Consider the following 18,769-nt stretch of genomic DNA (forward strand, 5'->3'; position numbering starts at 1 on the left):
CTCTTGAATATGTAAGGCCGTATTCTCAGACGAACCTACCTATCTGTCCCTTCTTGACAAGAGATTCCTACATGCGTTTCTAAGTAAACCCTTAACCCATTTACGGCCAACGTTGCGAAAACGCAACATTATTGAGAAATGCAAAAAAAATGTTTCAATTGAATTTTATTAATTTAGAATTCGCTTTTTTCTATAAAAATAAGTTTAAACTGATTTTTAGTGAGATTATAATGACAATTAATAAGTAATTCGATATTTATAAAAATACTCAAAATGTGTCAATTTTCGAGTCTCCTGTTAAGCAAGATAAATAATTTTTCCTAAGAGTAACTATTCCCTTTATTAAGTTTTTTATTCGTCCATGTGGACGTAGAAATTTCAATTAACAGATATTAAAGCTTATATTTCGTCAGAGAGTCAACATTATGCGAAAATCAGATCCGGAAAATAATGTTGCGTTTTCGCAACGTTGGCCTAATCCGATATCTATAGGCAGTTATGCAACCCGCATTACTACATATTTCCGTCTCGTAAGTATATGCCGATTTTACTGTCAGATATAATTCTACGCATTTTTATGCCTCGTATTTGACAGATATCGTCATATTTGATAATTAAAATTCTTAGATATTATATTTCCAATGAGATGCTGCATTATTTTACCTAAATCCAATATAAAATAGAGATGCATTACGGCTTGAAAGAAATGAGTCAAAGCGAATATGTTTACAGAAGATAACGTATTTTCCAGTTTTAAAAAAGACATTTTTATCACAACGAATTGAATTACAACAAATTATTATTATTTATGGATTACATGAAAGCATTTCGGGTGCAATGGAACACACAACTTTGTACTTTCAATCCGAATTAGTCCTTCCTTACTTCACGATTCAGCGATATCACTGACTTCCACAACAGGATATTGGGTGAATTAAGACGATAAGGCGTAGATATGGTTCGGCAATGATTGAACCAAAACATATTCAGATTAATAAAAAATAATCTACACTTATCAGACAATTCCTGTCTGGACAAAAATGACAGATTTGTAAATTATGACCTCAATTTGACGACTTGAAAAATTATTACAATTCGGAATATTTGCGCATAAATTTTGAAAAAATGAGCAAATGGTACCTTACTTTGGTCACTACAGTGCATAAATGTTCTTTTAAAACAAGCCTTTTAGATTTTGCTTTTAACTTTGGTGCTTATGTTATTCAGACGGTTTTAGGGTTCAACCAGGCGATAGAAAATTACTTCTATCGAAATTTAGGCTTGGAAGCAAGTGTTATTCTGGAATTTCTCAAGATTATCCCTGATCCCTCGAACCATCGTATGTTTTTCAATAACTTCTTTTCATCTTGAAGACTATTTATTGTTTTGAAAGAAAAAGGATTATTTGTCAATGGAGCCGTCCGTGAAAATACGATTAAATACGTATAACGGAGGAGTTCCTGATAGAATATAATAAAACCATTGACGTGAAACCGAGAGGAACATGAAAATAAACATTTGATAAAGCCCAAGGTCTTAGTATTGTTCGATGGAATGATAAATAGATTGTCCCTGTAGACAGCAATAAAAGTTTTTCGCTTCCATTTGGCACAGGGAAAAGTTTCAGCAGAAAAAAATAAAATACTATTTCACATAATATTCTATGTTAATAAAAGAAAATACCATTCGTGTTATTGGGGAGTATAGTAAATACATGGGAGGTGTGGACCTACTTGATAATGCAAATGAAAATTACCGCACTAGAATACAGGGGAAAAAGGGTCCTAGCTTATCAACTTACTGGACGGCGTTTGCACTAACGCCAGGAGATTGTACAGGTTATGCAACGGAAGTAAATTTCACTGGTAGACTCCAAATCGTATCTAGCAGGGACGCATCTAAAGAGTGAAATGAATAAGTCAGTAGATGACGTACCCCTATACAATTCGCGTCCATAAACATAGAAAAAGTTAGGCCATATAATTCATCGCGGATTCGTGAAGCATGAAGGGACGAATTTGGCCAGAGAGTTAAAAAAAATTCAGTAGTTGCCGAAACAGTGTAAAAGCCAAACCATGTTTGAATGTACGAAATTTTATGTTCCATTGCACCCAAAATGCTTGAGTATTTCATAATTAGCCATTAATTTTTGTAATTCAATCTGCAATGATAAAATTAAAGTCAATGAAAAAATGTGAAATACATGCTCTTCTGAGAAAATTTTCGCTTTGACTTATTTCTTTCAAACCGTAAAGCATGTCTATTTTATAATGGATTTAGGTCAAATAACAACAACATCTCGTTGGAAACATAATATCTAAGGATTTTATTTATCCAATATGACGATATTTGTCATATACGTGGCATAAAAAGGTATAGGATTATATCCGACAGTAAAAACAGCATATTCCTATGAGGCGGCAATGTATTGTAATGCGGGTTGCATAACTGCATACAGATACCGGATTCGGCCAACGTTGCGAAAACGCAACATTTTTTTTTTACCATAAGCAAATTTTTTTGAAGGCCCATATTTTCAATTTACCTTATTTAGCATGTTATTAGGTCAATTGAAAAGAAAAAATTATATATTTTCAAGTATTTCTTTACTCGGCCGGTAATGGGTTAATAAGTGGTGGGGGCTTATTTCGTCGCGTAGTTCTCCGAGATAACTTAGGTCATGACGTATATGATGACGCAATGCCAAGTGTCTACTCTATGGGCGTATTGAAGTGCGTAAATGCGTAACACCTACAAAACTGACATAATACGACCGATAATTTTCGGCCGGGTTGATAGGGAAACGGCTCAAGGTAAATAAAGAAGAAACAATCGCTGTCATCTACCAAGTAGTGTAGGTACATTCATTATCGCTAAAAAGCTCTCATGTCGAGGCAGAAGCAGAACAATATTATATATGATAGTCTTTTATGCACTTCAACAGTGTAATGAACAAGATATTGATTTGTATGGGGCAAATAAGTTAATTGATATGGGAACGTTACATAACGTTGAGTTATCAAGGTTCGTCATTCTCTTTTACTTTCCGTAAATAAGTTAATTATTTGGCAAATGGCAGCATGAAAATACATTTTATACGGCTAAACTTTGGCATGGATTGAATTCACTAAGGATATGCAAGGTTTTTGCCTTAACTGCAAAAAATCTCCAGCATCACCACCACTTAAAGAGCTTTTCCTTCGCTAGGCATATCTTTCTTCAGTGATGCCACCTGCCGTTTCAGCCAACTTGCTTTCTTACATTACTGCCTTATCTATCCTCTACTTAACAGAAGTTTGCTGAGCAACTTTGCGAGCTTTCAAAGGCGAGTTCATATTTGTAAAATCTGCCTCATACCTGAGGACAAAATAGAGTACACGTTCAATATGTGGAGCTCAAACTTGCAATTTCAGTGCATAGTTCTTGGAAGGACCAAGCAAATCTAAGAAATGTGCCTCCGTACTTATCCTAATTCAAATTTATTTTGAGCCCAGTGGCCTTGAAAATTGGTAGGATCATCTTAATAAAGACTATCGTAACACTGTTTATATTTTTTGTATGACAAAAAGTCTTCTAGTTAAACTTTTGAATCATATGTAATGCATATAAATTAATGATACTTGAGTTATGTACACTAGTCGCAGAGTAAATAAAACTATGGAAATTAAATAATGTACAAAAATGAAAAAGAAATAGGGTTAGAAAATAGTTTATCTGATATCTCCCATAGTAACTTTTGTTTGTGCGCAGACTAACAATAAGTTTCTCATTCTTTAGGAAGGTCCGTGTGATGGTACTCTCATTTATTATTATTAACTAAGAGTTTGAGATTTTTTCTGTACAGTAATATGTGAATAACTCCACAGAAATAGCGCAATAACTTCTGGTATGGCAACAATGGCTACATTTTAGGGTACAATTATAAACAATCATCTATAAATATAGGATAATTAATACAGAAATATTTATCAAAATAAAATATAGTGAGTGAGTGAGAATTAGATTGAGTTTAATGAGTATACTTATAAAATAAAAATTCCGTGTGTATACGGGTATTTTAATACTAGCCCCCCATTAAGGACTGCAAGTTTGAGTTTTTTGGTTAACAAGTTGCTCCCGTTAAGCCCATATGACACTTTCCAATTCATTGGCCAATAAATCGGCGTGAAGCATAGTTTAAAATTTCGGCTTACGTACCGTATGACACGTATCAATATTCACACCTATATTGGCCATAATGGTTTTCAAATGTCCCGCTAGAGAAAGGCCATTGCATTTTGATGATTTTACGTTGCATAAGCATTAGGTGATATGTGCGCTACAATCAGCAGTGAAACAACTTCTTTCTTCGATATTTTATAAATTTCTTTAAAAAACAATGTTTTGCAAAGAGCTTCTTGTTTTGACCACTAGGAGTCAAAAAACTGACTTCTGATTAGAGATTGGCAGTGTAAAAATATAACCGGTTCTAAATTCCAAATTGGGCAAGAAATTGTGTCCAATATTTTGAAAAGGATATAAAAATATAAATTGGTGTGTGTCAGTTGGACCACAGTCCAATATCCGATGGATTTGAAAATAAATTGAGAAGTGTCACACGGGCTTTAGTGTTCCTCCCATATACCACTTGAGAAAAAAATTAGCGGCCATCTACGAACTGGGTTGGAAAAACTGCTACGGACGTTCAGACAGCGTACCCAGATGTTAGGCAAATTAGGCTGGGAACCGCTGGAGACTCAGAGGCTGCGCGCTAGGCTTAAATTGCTTGAACGTATGAGAATGGATATCTTTAAGAGCGACACGGAGAACATAATAGTACAGCCACACAATATTTCTAGGTCCGATAGGAGCAATAGATTAAGAGAGATGTTTTGCCGGAGAGATAGATATGGGAATTCGTTTTCCCCCGAACCAAAATGGACTTTAATAAACGCTAGTCCCAACTTCGTTAGAGCACTCATTATTTATGTGTAGACGGCAGATGTCCTAACATCCCCTGCCACACGCCTTTTAGGCGCCTTGCGGGGTATTTTGTAGCCGGTTAGCGATCCCTACAGTAAGGGAGATGAACGTGAGCTCTACTAGCTTGGCAAAAATAATACTGGAAATTACCGTATACTGTCGAGCACTGGTCAGATTGTCAAAAGAAGTTTCCGCAATCTAAGTGTTAAAGCAATTTCAAATCTGGCCATTACAGTGGACCACTCGGCAACTTAAAAATCAGCCAGTTATTGAAGACATTTGATTCCAATTGAGACCAGTGGAGAGGTCATCCATATGAACCCAATGAAACATTCATTCATTGCGAATCTCGTGTAAATAGCATCTTTTTTCTTCAGTTTTGTAGTAATTATATGAGTGGAAAGAGTGCTAAAAGAGTGGAAGAAATAATAAGTCTTCTAAAAACTCAGAAATGAAAACTAGACAGCATTATCGGCCCCGTCATTACACATGATGGACTGACAAAATAATCGTTAATGGGCATGTGGAAGGAAAATTTGCCAAAGGGCGCCCAAATATTGTTACATAGGATCAGAAAATTAAGTATTTTAAAGTGAATAAATGCGTCGCCATTGAAAATCTGTTAGAAAGAAGATCGGAATGGAGAACTGCAATAATAAAATAATGCAGCATCTTCTGTAAGCTTCCGAAACTCACGCACTGGAGAAAACTAAATCTCATCACACTTACTTGAGTAAGCTATTGGTTGAGGATTAATTCAAAGTACCCTTTTGGGATTCTATCCACCGGCCCAAATGCACTGCACTAGTGCAGTATGGATGATGGGTGACTACAGATGAAGGGCCAGTCTCTAACTCGGTTTTCCCCAAAAAACGGGGAATACGAGATTCGTGAAGTGCCTGCACGAATGTTTTCTCCCATTTGTGTCTAACATTTTTCGCCGGAGGAAGGAGGGTATTATCTGAGGGTATCCCAGCCCATGCATATAAGTCTTCTCAAACGCCTTCCGGCGCCCGAGATTGGCCCTTCAGTTACGTTCCACTCCAGTGCCCGATGAATCTCTTTCTCCATAGAAAGAGTGCGCATCTAGACTGTCACCTTCAGAAGGTGTCACCTATTTACTCGATGATGTCTTAGTTTTTGGTGAAACGGGGGAGCAGCACGACGAACGCCTTGAAGCCGTGTTAGGAGGCTCCAGGAAGCATGTGATGCCAGAGATTTTTCAAAAGTTAATAAGTTAGATTTGGGGTCTGTTAATATTGGGGTAATTTTTTAATCTTTCCGGATATTCTTGTTGCGCAGGAACCATGGGGCCCCAGCAATCTTCCTTACAATCTTATTTTCCATTGTTTGCACTTTCTTCAGGTGGGTTTTTGCCGCCATGAGCCATACTGGCGAAGCGTACGTAAGTAATGGCTTTATCATGGAGTTTAAAATAAGCAGTTTAGTTTTCAGGGAAAGTTTCGAGTTTCGATGGAGCAGGGGTCCAAGTGCAGCAGCGGCTGCCATTGCTTTACCGGTAGACTAGGTGAAATGCTGCTTCCAACGCATTCTTTGGTCGAGAATTACTCCAAGAAATGCGACTTTTTCAGCTCGAGGAATTTCTGTATTGCCGTAGAATAATGGTTCTCCAATCCCTGCTTTCGGGCGGCGAGAGAATGTGACGTTGACACATTTTCGCGGGTTTGTTGTCAGTTTCCAGGAATTGGCCCATTCTTCGTATTCATCAACCTGCCGTTGGAGGAGTTCTGCCGTCGATCTAGGGTTTAAACCCTGGCCAATAAAGGTGGTGTCATCAGCGTACAGGAAAGATGAAGTGCCGGGAATGGTGGGAAGGTCGTTTATAAAGATGTTGAAAAGGGTGGGGGAGAGAATGGCTCCTTGAGGAACGCCAGAGGAGATGGCTGCGGTATCGGATAATGAGGAGTTGACTTGAACATAAAAGGTGCGGGCAAGGGTGAAAGATTGGATTAATTTCTGGAATAAGATAGGCATCGGGAGGAAGGAGAGTTTCAGTACAAGGCCCAGAGTCCAAACCCTGTCAAATGTTGCCTCCAAGTCAAAGAATAAGGATTGCGTGATCCATCGATGCTTGATGCCGCCGATGATAGATTCCGTCAGGCGAAGAATCTGGTGCGTGGTGGAAGTATGGCGTCGAAAACCAGTCTGATCTGGCCTGATGCAATTGTGAAGGGAAAGGTGATGTAGGAGTCTGGAGTGGATTACAGATGCAAATAGTTTGGACAGGGTATTCAGGAGGGAAATGGGACAATAAGAGGAAGGGTTTGTTGCAGGTTTCGATGGTTCGAGAGTTATAATTACTTTTGCGCACTTCCATGAGTTTCGGAAATACGATATTTGAAAGAGAAAGTTAAATAAATCGGAAAGGAAGGCTATTGCAGGAGAGGGATGGTGTTTGAGTAGTTTATTTGATATTGCATCAGGACCAGGGGCAGACTTGGTATTTAGGTTGGCAATAATGTCAGTGAGTTCACTGGAAGACGTTGGGGCAGGTTGATCGGAAGGGCAATGTTGAATGCTCAGCCAATGCTCTTCTGCTTCTTCTTCCATATCTGACGGGAGGTTATTGGTGAATCGCTTTTCCAAAATTGACTGCAAAAGTGAAGCTTTTGCGTCATCCGTGGAAGCGGAGCTGTTTTCGCAGGAGGGCGGGGGAGTAGCTCGACGCGGGTTTTTGAGTGCCCGGGCCATTTTCCATACTGAATTATCTAAAGTAGAGAGAGAGAGGCGATTTTCTTGTCCCATAAAGTCTGGCGGTGCGTGCGGAGAAGAGAATTGACTCTGTTTCTGAGCGCTTTGAATTTTTCGTGGCTCTCTCTCGTCCTTTGTGATTGCCAAGCTTTGCGAGCCTTGTTTCATTCTCGCACAGTCTGGAGAATTTCCAATGGTAAGGTATCGTTGGATTTCTCCGATGGAATGATGAATTTGGCATTTTCAGAACAGTAGCGGATGGTATCGGTGAGTTTGTTTATGCAGGTATCGGCATCAGAGCGGGAAGTAAGCGGAAGCTTTTGAAGGCTGTGCAGTTTGTCTCTGATAAGTCGAGAAATTTTTTTAAAGTTGATGGCTGTTTTGGGGGTAGGAGCGCGGGAAGTAGGAGAACAATGGAGTGTAAAAAGGACTGGGAGGTGGTCGGAGGCTGAAGAATCAATGGTGCAGGGCTGGTTGATTTGGGGGTGCTTTATGGCAAATGCAATATCCAAAATATCGTCGCATCCGTGAGCGCCGTAGTGTGTGAAACTTGCAGGCGAGGGAATGGAAGCAGACCACTCCTTTGCGATGAAGTGGAAGCTCCCCGTTGGGAGTGTTTAGCATTTAAGTCCCCTCCAAGGAAAGAACTTTCGGTAAGCAGCAAGTTGAATACTCGAAGATCATCCTTTTCAAGCTTTTTTGGCGGGTGATATATTGACCAGGTGTTGATTTTTCCTATTTCGGTAGAGATGCTGGTTTTCACGGCTTCGAGTGATTTAACATCAGGAGACTACAGTTGAGTTGATCGAAGGGAAGATTTTACCAGGACTAGTACGCCCCCACCAGATTTCCCTCACGACACTTACAAAATTGTCTAAATCCGGGAGTGAAAATATTTTTTCCAAAAGTGAGATGAGCTTCTGAGACAAGAGCCAAATCAATTAGATTTTCCTGCATTAACTGCAACAGCTCTTCTATTTTGTTGGAGATTCCATTGATATTCCATTGAAGGATTCTCAATTGATTGACTTTTCTTGTATTAGCCATCGCTGAATAGCAAGAGAGCGCCTGGAATAATTTCTTCTAATAGGATATCGGTTTTAGGTTTATCAGAGGGGGCTATGATTTTTTTAATAAGTTGAGAAAGCCAAGGGAAAACTTTGCTTTTCACAGATGGGGTAAAAAAGGAGTTAATGGTTTCATGTAGAGGAGCCGGTTGAGTTTGGGTAGCAGAAGGAGGGGAGGTAGGAGTAGGAAGAGAGGGGAAAGCGCTGGTTGATTGAATTTGCGGAGCAGAAGGAGTGGAGGCTGCACGGCGAGAAGCTTGCAGACGCTATGAGTAAGTAACATATGCAGAACACTGCCGGTAGTTAGCGGGGTGATTTTGCTTACAATTTGCGCAGGTAGCCGGGGCCGGTTTGACGACAGTGCATTCAGTATGAGAATGGAGATCACCACAGCGGATTCATCTAGGCGACATACCGCATGATTTTTGCGTGTGTCCAAAACGCTGACAATTCTTACACTGTGGTGGACCGGGGGAAGGTTTGAAAGACTCAAAGGTTACACCAAGATCACAGAGATTGGTGACGGATTATTATCTAGGACGGTCATCTTGCGAAGAAATTTTTACCTGGAATAGCAAAAGCAGTCTAGTGGGTGGCGTTGGAATTATAGCTGTGGGATCATCAGCAAGGATTCTATCACGGCGCTCCTGTTCGCGGCGGGTTGGTCGAGTAGTGCGCTACTGCACAACATCTTCCGAGAAAATATTTCTTTCAGCTAGAGATGACTTGATTTCCTCAATGGTAGTATCCGTGAGAAGTCCGCGAATAAGTAAATAAGTCTTCTTATCTTCAGGGAGTTGGTATGTTAAGTATTCCCATTTTTTCAGAAAAGAGACGGACCAACGAGCAAAAATCAGAGATTGTAGTCGGTTGACATTTAATATTCGCGCCAGTTGAGTGACATACTGACGGAAATTCACATGCGGATTTAATTGCTCTAAATTTAATAGACAAGTTTGAAGGATCCTTCAGGAATATCAATGGGATAGATGATCTGGGTTGATTTCGAGGTTGGCGTTGAGATGGCGCTGAAGGCTGTTACGTAAATTTTGATTCAAGTTTGACGATGTAGATGGCACTGATGGCGGTTCAGCTGAGGGATCATAATGGCTATCCGAAAGTGCAGCAAACTGATTTGATACCGGAACCGGAGCATATTCTGACAATGTGGGTGATTTTTTGAGGCATTTCTTTTTAGATGATCTCAAAGGAAGTCAATAATCATCTTCACTAGCATCAGCGGCGTCAGTTTCTAATGCAAGGTTAGTTTTAGAAGGAAAGGGTCGTTGAGTCGATTCAAAATCTACAGCAGCTGCCACAGCGGCAGAAATTGGCGGAAGGCCGGCAAGTTTACGGATACGATGATCGTAAGTAACTTTTTCTGGCACAGATATAGTAATAAATTTTCTATTTGGGATTTTCACATCAGGGATAGAATGAGGGGAAGCCACACTTGACTTACCGATGCCGGAACGTGGATGGTTGCGTCGCAGGAAGAGGCACCGTTGTCGTTGGCAGCAGTAATCGATTCGATGTCGTCGTCAGAATACGCGTTCTCAGTTGAGAGCGCGTCGTCGTCGTCTGAGGTCGTTGATGCCATGGCCTCCTCGCCAGGCATAGTTGATCAAGCAGTTGTTTTCGCCGACCAATTAGATAATTGATAAATTCACAATTAAAAGAAAACTTTCTTGGCGTACAAGAAAATCGCACACAAGTATGTGGCACTCCAAGTGAGCGAGAACACAAAGTTTCCCCCCAACGAGATGTCTCTTGTAAACTGTTGCTCATCTGTTTCATTAAATAAGCTTTCATGTGTCGCAAACCGTATGAAAAAATATGCCTTCTTTACCAAGATATTTAAAAAAGAGTGAAAATCGTATTTATGATCTAGCCGGCACTGGTGGGCCGGTTAGATCAAAATCTAGCGGAATGAAAATGTGGGGAGGTTTGACCTATTTGATCACAAATAGCATACCCTACACTCAAAAAAAGGATTGGATGTGGCATCCAATTTTTATTGGGTAAGTGAAAGTTGGATGCAGTATCCACTGCAAAAGACACGGCAGCCAACGCGATTGGGTGTACTATCCAACTAAATTGGACGCTCGCAACTTGGTTGTAGGGTCCACGTGTTGGTCCCCACACCAATCTTGAAGAGATCGCTCATCCAACAGTTGGATCCCACAGCCAACTCGGTGGTGAATATTGCTTCTACGCCAGAGCCATCTTGCGATAAAATCCCATACAGTTCTTAAGTGCACATGTTTAGCGTGCTTGGCGTGCTTGGAGGTAAGTAAATGGTTTTTCTGTTTGCTCTAGCGTTTATGAAAATATAGCCATCCATTGGCATAATACTTTTTTTATATTCCTAGTACACTTGAAGACGAGAAGATATGGATAGCCAAACTAGGGATTTTCTTGATACTTTGGACCTGACCAGTCTCGCGGGAAAATTTACTGGTAAGCTTGCTAATTGTACTTCCGTTATTATGCGCAACTCTTATTATATTTCGCCGCTAAAGGTTTTATCTTGTTATTTGATGTTATCCTCAGGTTGGATATTGTGTTTTTAACCCTTGTTTTCTCGGAAATAATTCCGGTCAATTTTCAATGACTGCCATATAAATTATGCTTTTTGTTACTAGATGAATGAATACATTTTAGCCTGTACCCTAAATGCATACAATGTCATGCGTATGAACTGCAATTCAGAACTGTGTATCACGAAATTTAGAACTCAGGTCGATATAGACCTTTTCTGCCCGTATTCGAAGCTGTGTAACATATCACAGAATTTTATTTATAATTTTTCTCCTGATATACTTACTCTTGATGTTTACACGTGCAAAAAATAGATGCTGATTTATGTAATGCATTAATGGCTTATGCTAAGAGTAGGAAGTTGCTGTCTTTTCATGTATAACCTAGGCAACTAACTGTAAAAGAGGAACCAATAAACGAAACACGTATTTAATGGTGTGGAGATTTTAAGTATGGTCAATAACACTACTTTGCAAGAGTATTACCTTTCTTTGATCATCATTCATTCATTCAACAGCATTATTTCTTTGATCTAAGAAATAATTAAAAATGGAATCTTAGATAAGCTCTTTTTCCAGCACGAGTATTTTTAATGGCATAGTTATTTTTTTTGCAGATGAATACATTGACTACACAAACCTAATGATGTTGACGAGAGAGGACATTGAATGTCAAGTGCCTCCCATTAGGCCTGCAGAAAAAGTAAACGAAAGGTGATAAAATACTTCATGTTCGGAAGCACGAAGGTATTATCATTTTAAAAGGATATAGACAATCATTTATTATTTGAATTGACCTTAATGTATTTATTAATTTCGTGACTATTGAAAATCTTTTTCGTAAAGGTCATTTGATATATGTACGTGACTATATATCATCAAATTTCTATTGTGAGTGTGTAAGGCAACTGATTTTTTCTGCCCCTTGCCAAGATTTGCCACATGTCAAATTTGAATATGCTCGCGATACAGTGATGGCTACAGTAAAAATTATGTTTTCTAAGAAATTTTGAGGGATTACGATGTTTGTGTACACATACGCCTTCATTTATGTTTAGCCTCTAACAAGTGTCCTAAGCAAAATATGCGTTACACGTGCTCGTACGTTGCCTCCAGTATTACATTAATCAGATGTATTTAAAATATCTTGGGTAATTTTATGTGATAGACATCGGAAAATTAGTGAAACCTCCAGCTCTAATGTTTCTAGCATTCTAATCATTATTCAAAATTTATACCATGGAATTTGGACTACCACTTATTAAATTTGTACTTACATTTTGCATAATTTTCATCTTCCTGATATCTATTCCCGATATTTGGCTGTTGAACTGTGTATATGTCGAAACAGGGGTAGGAATGACCGAGGTTTTGGGAAGTTTTTATCTATTATGTTATGCACTTCTTCCTGAAGTTATAGGAGGTAAATATTCAACTTAAGAAAGAAAAGGACTCTTTTGAATTACATAAACTAGAGGTGACATAAAACAGGTAGTCTATAAATGCAAACAAAAATAACAGGCTACCTGAGAACAGAATTGGCACAACTTTTGCCTATTTAACCACACTTTCAAAGAAAACGAAAACGAGCACACACAACTTCAAACCATTTGAATGTACAAGAAACACTGAAACACTTCATCTTCGAAACATGAATCCAAAGCACGCACAGTTAATTCCTTGAAAATCGTGTGTGAACTCATTTCACTCCGTTCTTCTCGAGAATCTTGCCGTTACTAGAAGGACGATTCAAGAGGGATAGTCCACTAATGCCATGGTCCGCTAAGACTGACTCAGCTGAGGGACGAAATTGAGGTCAAAAAAATGCATTTAAGTAAACAAGAGACGTCACGGGCCATCTCCTTGAGAGCCTAATATTAATGTGTGGTAAACTCACGAGACACTAATGGATCTCATAGGTCCCATGCGGATATGAATGACCACGCCGGGAGTAATCACGTCTAAAGTAGTCACGCCTTCGTAATAGTTGCCATGATGAAATAGAAAATAAATTCCGGATAGTAAAAGTAGAAAACTTTTAGCCACAGATGGAAGCAGTTAGAATATCCGCTCTCATATGAGCTCTTCGAAGCCACTTAAATCATGCCCAAGTGGAGGTGTCGGACAAAAGTCCCTATGCCGTTAGGGGGGAGTGCGTCACTGGAGAATAATGTTGACTTTTTAAGTTGATGAACATGAAATAAGTAAAAGGACGGCTAAAAGGTGAGGGGCACTTATACTATACATACTTAAATTTCTATGTCTCGTCACTAAACACCTCATTATTAGGAAATATCTTTTTAGCCCTTCTTTCTCGTTGTACAAATAGAAAAAATACAAAAACTCTAAGGTCTTAAACATCCTTGTGGAAGGCATAAATTGTATGCAAAGGTATGGAATTGAGGCTGATGCAGAGGTTGGCAAGCAGAGAATTCTTTTTTCTCTCTTTGGAATTCTTGAAGATAATTTGGGGTTAAATGACATATTGGGCTTTGTTAATACAGTTTAAAGCCAATTATTTCTGTCATTGATGTAAAAGTCAAAAGCAAGTCACACAGATTTGCAGGAGAGGAAGGAAAGTGTACGGTGTAATTGTAGAATATTGATAGTTATGATAATGATGATGTCTTGGCAGGATTGATAAATCTGGCATTGTAGAATGTTCTGTTTGGAAAAATTTCAAGAGTACCTTTGGCATATGTATGTTTTTTTAAATTTCTTTATAAAAAGTTTCTTCCATTTTTTAATAAAGGCGTATATTAAAATATCATTGTTATCTTTTATTATTTAACCTATTCAACTGGTGTCACTAGTAATAATAATAATATCCGCTAAAATATTACGCATTCATTAAACGTTACGGCAACAATTTCGCAAAGCTGCGGCATCCAATATAGATGGGCGTAAGACCCAACGACGCTGGCTGTGGTATCCAACGAGTTGGTTGTCACAGCCATCTCTTACCCAGCCATTTAAAATGGCTGCCTCATCCAACTAAATGGATGGCGCCCCAGCATCCATTTAAATTGGGTGTGGGATCCAACTCTTGGATACCACAACCAATTTTTTCTTTCAGTGTAAGAATGGGAAAAATCTCGGAGGAGGGACTTTTCACCCTCTTATCCAGCTATGCCATTTGTCTAGGTTTGGAATTCCAGAAGTTGTTAGATCCAACAATAGGCCAGAGTTTGGAGGAGAAATGACGGTATTTGCAAAATAATGCAAATTCCGTCTTGTAACGAGCAGTACTTTATTATCGAGAAGCATTTACCAAGGAAAATAGGTAGTGATATTAGTTACAAAAATTCTACTGACGGAGAAAGACCCAAATATAGGGTTACTCGTTTACTTTTAAACAATCCAGGAAACCGGATATAGCCAAACACAGCTGTAAGTGGAAAGAAATTAAGCACAAATCTTCCCACTTCCTTGGACTCCTTGACGCCATCGTGGTCCTACCTGAGGGAGCAAAGGGAGAAAAAAAGAGTAAAGAAAGAATAGCCCAACAAGAATTACAATATAAGACTCGAGCTCTGCCAGAGCTGAATCCACGGACGTAGTTTGGTCGAGTTTCTGGAGACAACGGGAAAATTGTTAACATACGCAACTAGCCGAGGTAATACGACATGGAAATTGACGTCGGCGTAACTCGGCGAAATCGATCGTTCATCGTAGTGGACTAATAGGTGGTGCAGAGCTGCCGGTCCGGAGCAGGAGAATTCCAGTGGGATGAAATAAGATAAAAAAGAGGTCTGTTGGCTTGGAAAAAATATGCATTAGTGAGAGATTAGAGAGTAACACTTTTCTTTCTTGTAGATAGGAGAGGGTGTTTGGATCCATGGGCCGGCCTACGCAGTTGAGTGACAGCGGGTGGATGGCTAATGCTGTAATTAATTGCCGGCCAGAATGTTCAATAAGAACCTGGCTATAAGACGTTCGTCGCCGAGATGGCTTCGCGCCAAAGGGGCTCGCGCCCAGACGGCCCACAGTGGGCTGAAATCGAAAAAAGCTGGACAAAACCTCATAATCAATTTTTTAATGCGGAATTTGAAACTTTACACAGTTGTTTACAATACATTATTGCGTTTTTTGACGCAAACTGTTTCTCAAATTTTAATTTTTAAAGCAGTTTACTTGGCCTCAAATTTAAACAAATTTCGAAAAAATTAACTGCATTGAATTTTTTTTTTTTCGAAATTCATGTTAACCCTAATGCCACACCTTCTGCAACTATTCAATAGAAACAAAAATTTACAATATTATTATGCCGTTTTTTATTGTTAATTATTAGTAACTTCCACGACTCATTTGTATTGCTTGTGGCCGATACGATACAAAATGGCGGACCCAGTTTTTCGTCAAAATTTTGTGTCCATTTAGGATTATAAAAAAAGGATCTCCGAGATACCTCGAGATATTTACAACAAAACACACGTAAAACTACGCGTACACCATAAAACCTATAGATTATGATACCAAAAAGAGAATCTCGACCACCTGCGACGCCAAATTTCAGATCGATTTTTTGAACGTGTGGCTCAGTTCGGAGCTGGCCACGGGGATTACCATGCTCGACGGACGTTGGAAAGTGAATATTTTATCTAGTGAATTGTGTGTAAGATATAATTTGCTTTTCCACTGTTTTACTTTTCATTTAACCAAATTTTTTTCGCTATCTTGCGGTATTTATCGCCGATACGATGGAAATTGGGGGACCCTGTTATTCGTCGAAATTTTGTGTTCATTTGGGATTATAAGAAATGGAAAACGAGTAACCAATAACACAAAATATGCGTCGTAATTGAATAAGGGGTAAATTTTAGAGGCGCCTATGTTACCTAAAACGAAAGAAATTGCCAGCTCCTCGTATATAACAAGACACATTATTAAGAACTCCAAATAAAAATCTCTGACCAGGTTAAATGTTAGATATTTAGTGAAATATCTTTTCTAAAAGTGTTTTTATTGGCTCTCAATATTAATTCAAGGGCTGCCGTCCCATCATCAGAGTCACCTTTCGAAATTTTCATACTACGACATTTTTCTCATCTGGTCAGGAAAAGCAGCTCGCGCTACTCAGGTACAGACTTGGGTCAGGAGGAACGTTTGAAAGAGAAATCTTTCTCCAAAACGCAGCGTCTAAAGTCACAGACTTACCCCACTGGATGCTTCATCGTGAGCTAACACGACACATAAGTGGAAAACAGAAATTATAAATATGAAACATGGCGTCAACATGTCAGTAATATTTCGCTGAATATTTCCTGTAACTATGAATCTGTTACCTACGTGCATATTCACATATGCTATCAGTTTGAAATTCTATTATTTGACTGGTATGTAAAAGTGATACCTGAGTTTTTTTTTACATCGACTATATAAGTTGGACTTAAGGACATTCAGTGGCTACAAGGCGGTTTAATGGTTCACTATAATGAGCATCGATGGCTGATTTGAGGAAACACTTCGTGAGCCATCTCACTCACCCAAATAAGAGAAAATTTGGAGGGACAAGCCTGCTCTCCCGATTGGGCCCCTAGTGCTTACTCTCTCAGGCGATCTTGAATCCCATATTAAGGAGAAAAATTCAAGGACGTAATGAGCTTTGAATACCAAAATCCTTGTAGATATCGACAGAAATACCTATGCTACGCTAGCAATAGTCGTTGCAAACGACATGTATCAGTTTACTCAACCTACGGGGAAAAGGGGATGTCTTCAACCTGATTCTGTGTTCAAAACTGTATATAAAAGAAATTAAAATATGTGCGTACATTATTTTAAAGAATTCTAGGTCACATAATGGATTTTATATAGTTTTGAAGAATGGGAGTTATGTTTCCATACCCTGATTCTCAACGTGATTAATTTATTACCATGTAGGTGCTGTTTCCCAGCTTACGTGCTTTCGTTATTGGCAGGGTACGTGACTGGCAACATTAGTGTGGGTGATATGATCAATTAAGTATTATTTTTAAATTAAGGAGGTTTTTGTGCCTTGTGTGAAAATGGCTTTTTCGCTGTTATACAAAGATGTTAATGTGTGACGTTTGTGTCATTTCCAGGTTGGTCGACCCTCATAGTAATCCAGGCATCACTTGTATTTTTTTGTTTGACCCTTCATTTGAACCACTACGTATTTCACTACCACGGCCTCTTGAACAACTTCGATCTGTTGCACAGATCCCTTGACTTTGGGGCTCACTTGTTATTCGTGGGTAAGCACTGTCTTTTAAACATTTTACATTATATTTTACCTATTATTTTCTGTATGAGCACCCAATTTTACCTCATTTCATTATACTCGCTTTCTTGTTTGCCCATACGAGAAAAACTTTGCAACTCAAATTTTCCAAAGACCAATTCTTGATTAACTAAAGAGCTGAAATTTTCGGGATAGCTGAAAACTGGATTACAATGCAATGTTCATATACTTTTACTACCATTGGAAGAGTACTTCGAATAATATTCAGAAATAAACGGTAAACATGGAGTTCTAATGTAAGTATGGCCCCTGAAACCCAATGGAGGCGCTGCCATCACAATATGTGCAATAAATTACCTGCTTGTTAACCGTCAAGTACCTGTATATTTTTTCTGAAGTTTATCTTAAACAGAAGGCTACGATTAACGATTCCTTTAATGACAAGTTCTTAAAATTATGCAGTCACTCAAAAGTTTTAGAACAAAGATTGTGGTGACAATTCAGCTTCTCGAGAAATTTTAGTTTCTTTTACTCTTTTTGTTTTCCGTGGTAACTCAACGAAAATATTTCATTTGCGCGTGAAGAAACATGCTTTTAGAGGGATATTTACATAAAAATTGATCATTCTGTTTTTTTAATGCCGGATTTAATGATTATTTCTTGTGCATGTACTACGTACTTGCCCCGGTTTTCAGTTGGTTTCTTTTTTACGAAAGCCTTCACTGCAATGAGTTACGGTGGCCTAGTGGAGTAAATGAGCAGCTGAGATTGTGCGGTATGGCGGATTTAATCCCAAGCGTAGAATTTAATGGTCATTTGTTCAGGTCATCTACTCTTTTTGTGTTTCTTTATACATTTTAAACCATTTTAAAGTTCCTGAAACAGCATCACATACTTTTCTTTACCCTAAGGCGCCATGTATAATTTAAGATGAGGGCTAGTGTGGCTTAATCCATTATAAAATTGGCTACATTTAAAGGAAAGGGATTTGAAAAATATTGTCAGCCGGTGGTAAAGAGCGGATTAAAACCTGGTGTTAGCGTTATTGAACAGTCCAAAGACTGGCGCAAGGAGTAACATATTTCGTTTCATTAGTAGAAATATAATATTCTTTTTCTATTAATATTGATCTTAATTATTTGTCCTAATTCATTTACTTCGCACTATCCTCGGTTGTTTCGATTGTGCTATCAGATTTGAAAACGTATTTCAACTTTAATGGAATGTGCGTATTTTGCGCTCATCGCTATTGGTTAACCTACCTTTTTTTGCGTCATTGTGTG

General features: G+C 38.7%; 1 protein-coding gene across 1 annotated transcript in view; it reads left to right on the forward strand.

Annotated features, from left to right (window-relative positions):
• LOC124173244 overlaps positions 1 to 18,769 on the forward strand; it is a 59,081-nt gene that overhangs the window by 16,532 nt on the left and 23,780 nt on the right. The window contains exon 4 of the mRNA XM_046552767.1: positions 17,347 to 17,499. Coding sequence (XP_046408723.1) covers positions 17,347 to 17,499 — 153 coding nt within the window. The remainder of the gene's footprint in view (positions 1 to 17,346; positions 17,500 to 18,769) is intronic.

The sequence above is a fragment of the Ischnura elegans genome (genome assembly GCF_921293095.1).
Source record: "Ischnura elegans chromosome 13 unlocalized genomic scaffold, ioIscEleg1.1 SUPER_13_unloc_4, whole genome shotgun sequence".
Classification (NCBI taxonomy): Eukaryota; Metazoa; Arthropoda; class Insecta; order Odonata; family Coenagrionidae; genus Ischnura; species Ischnura elegans.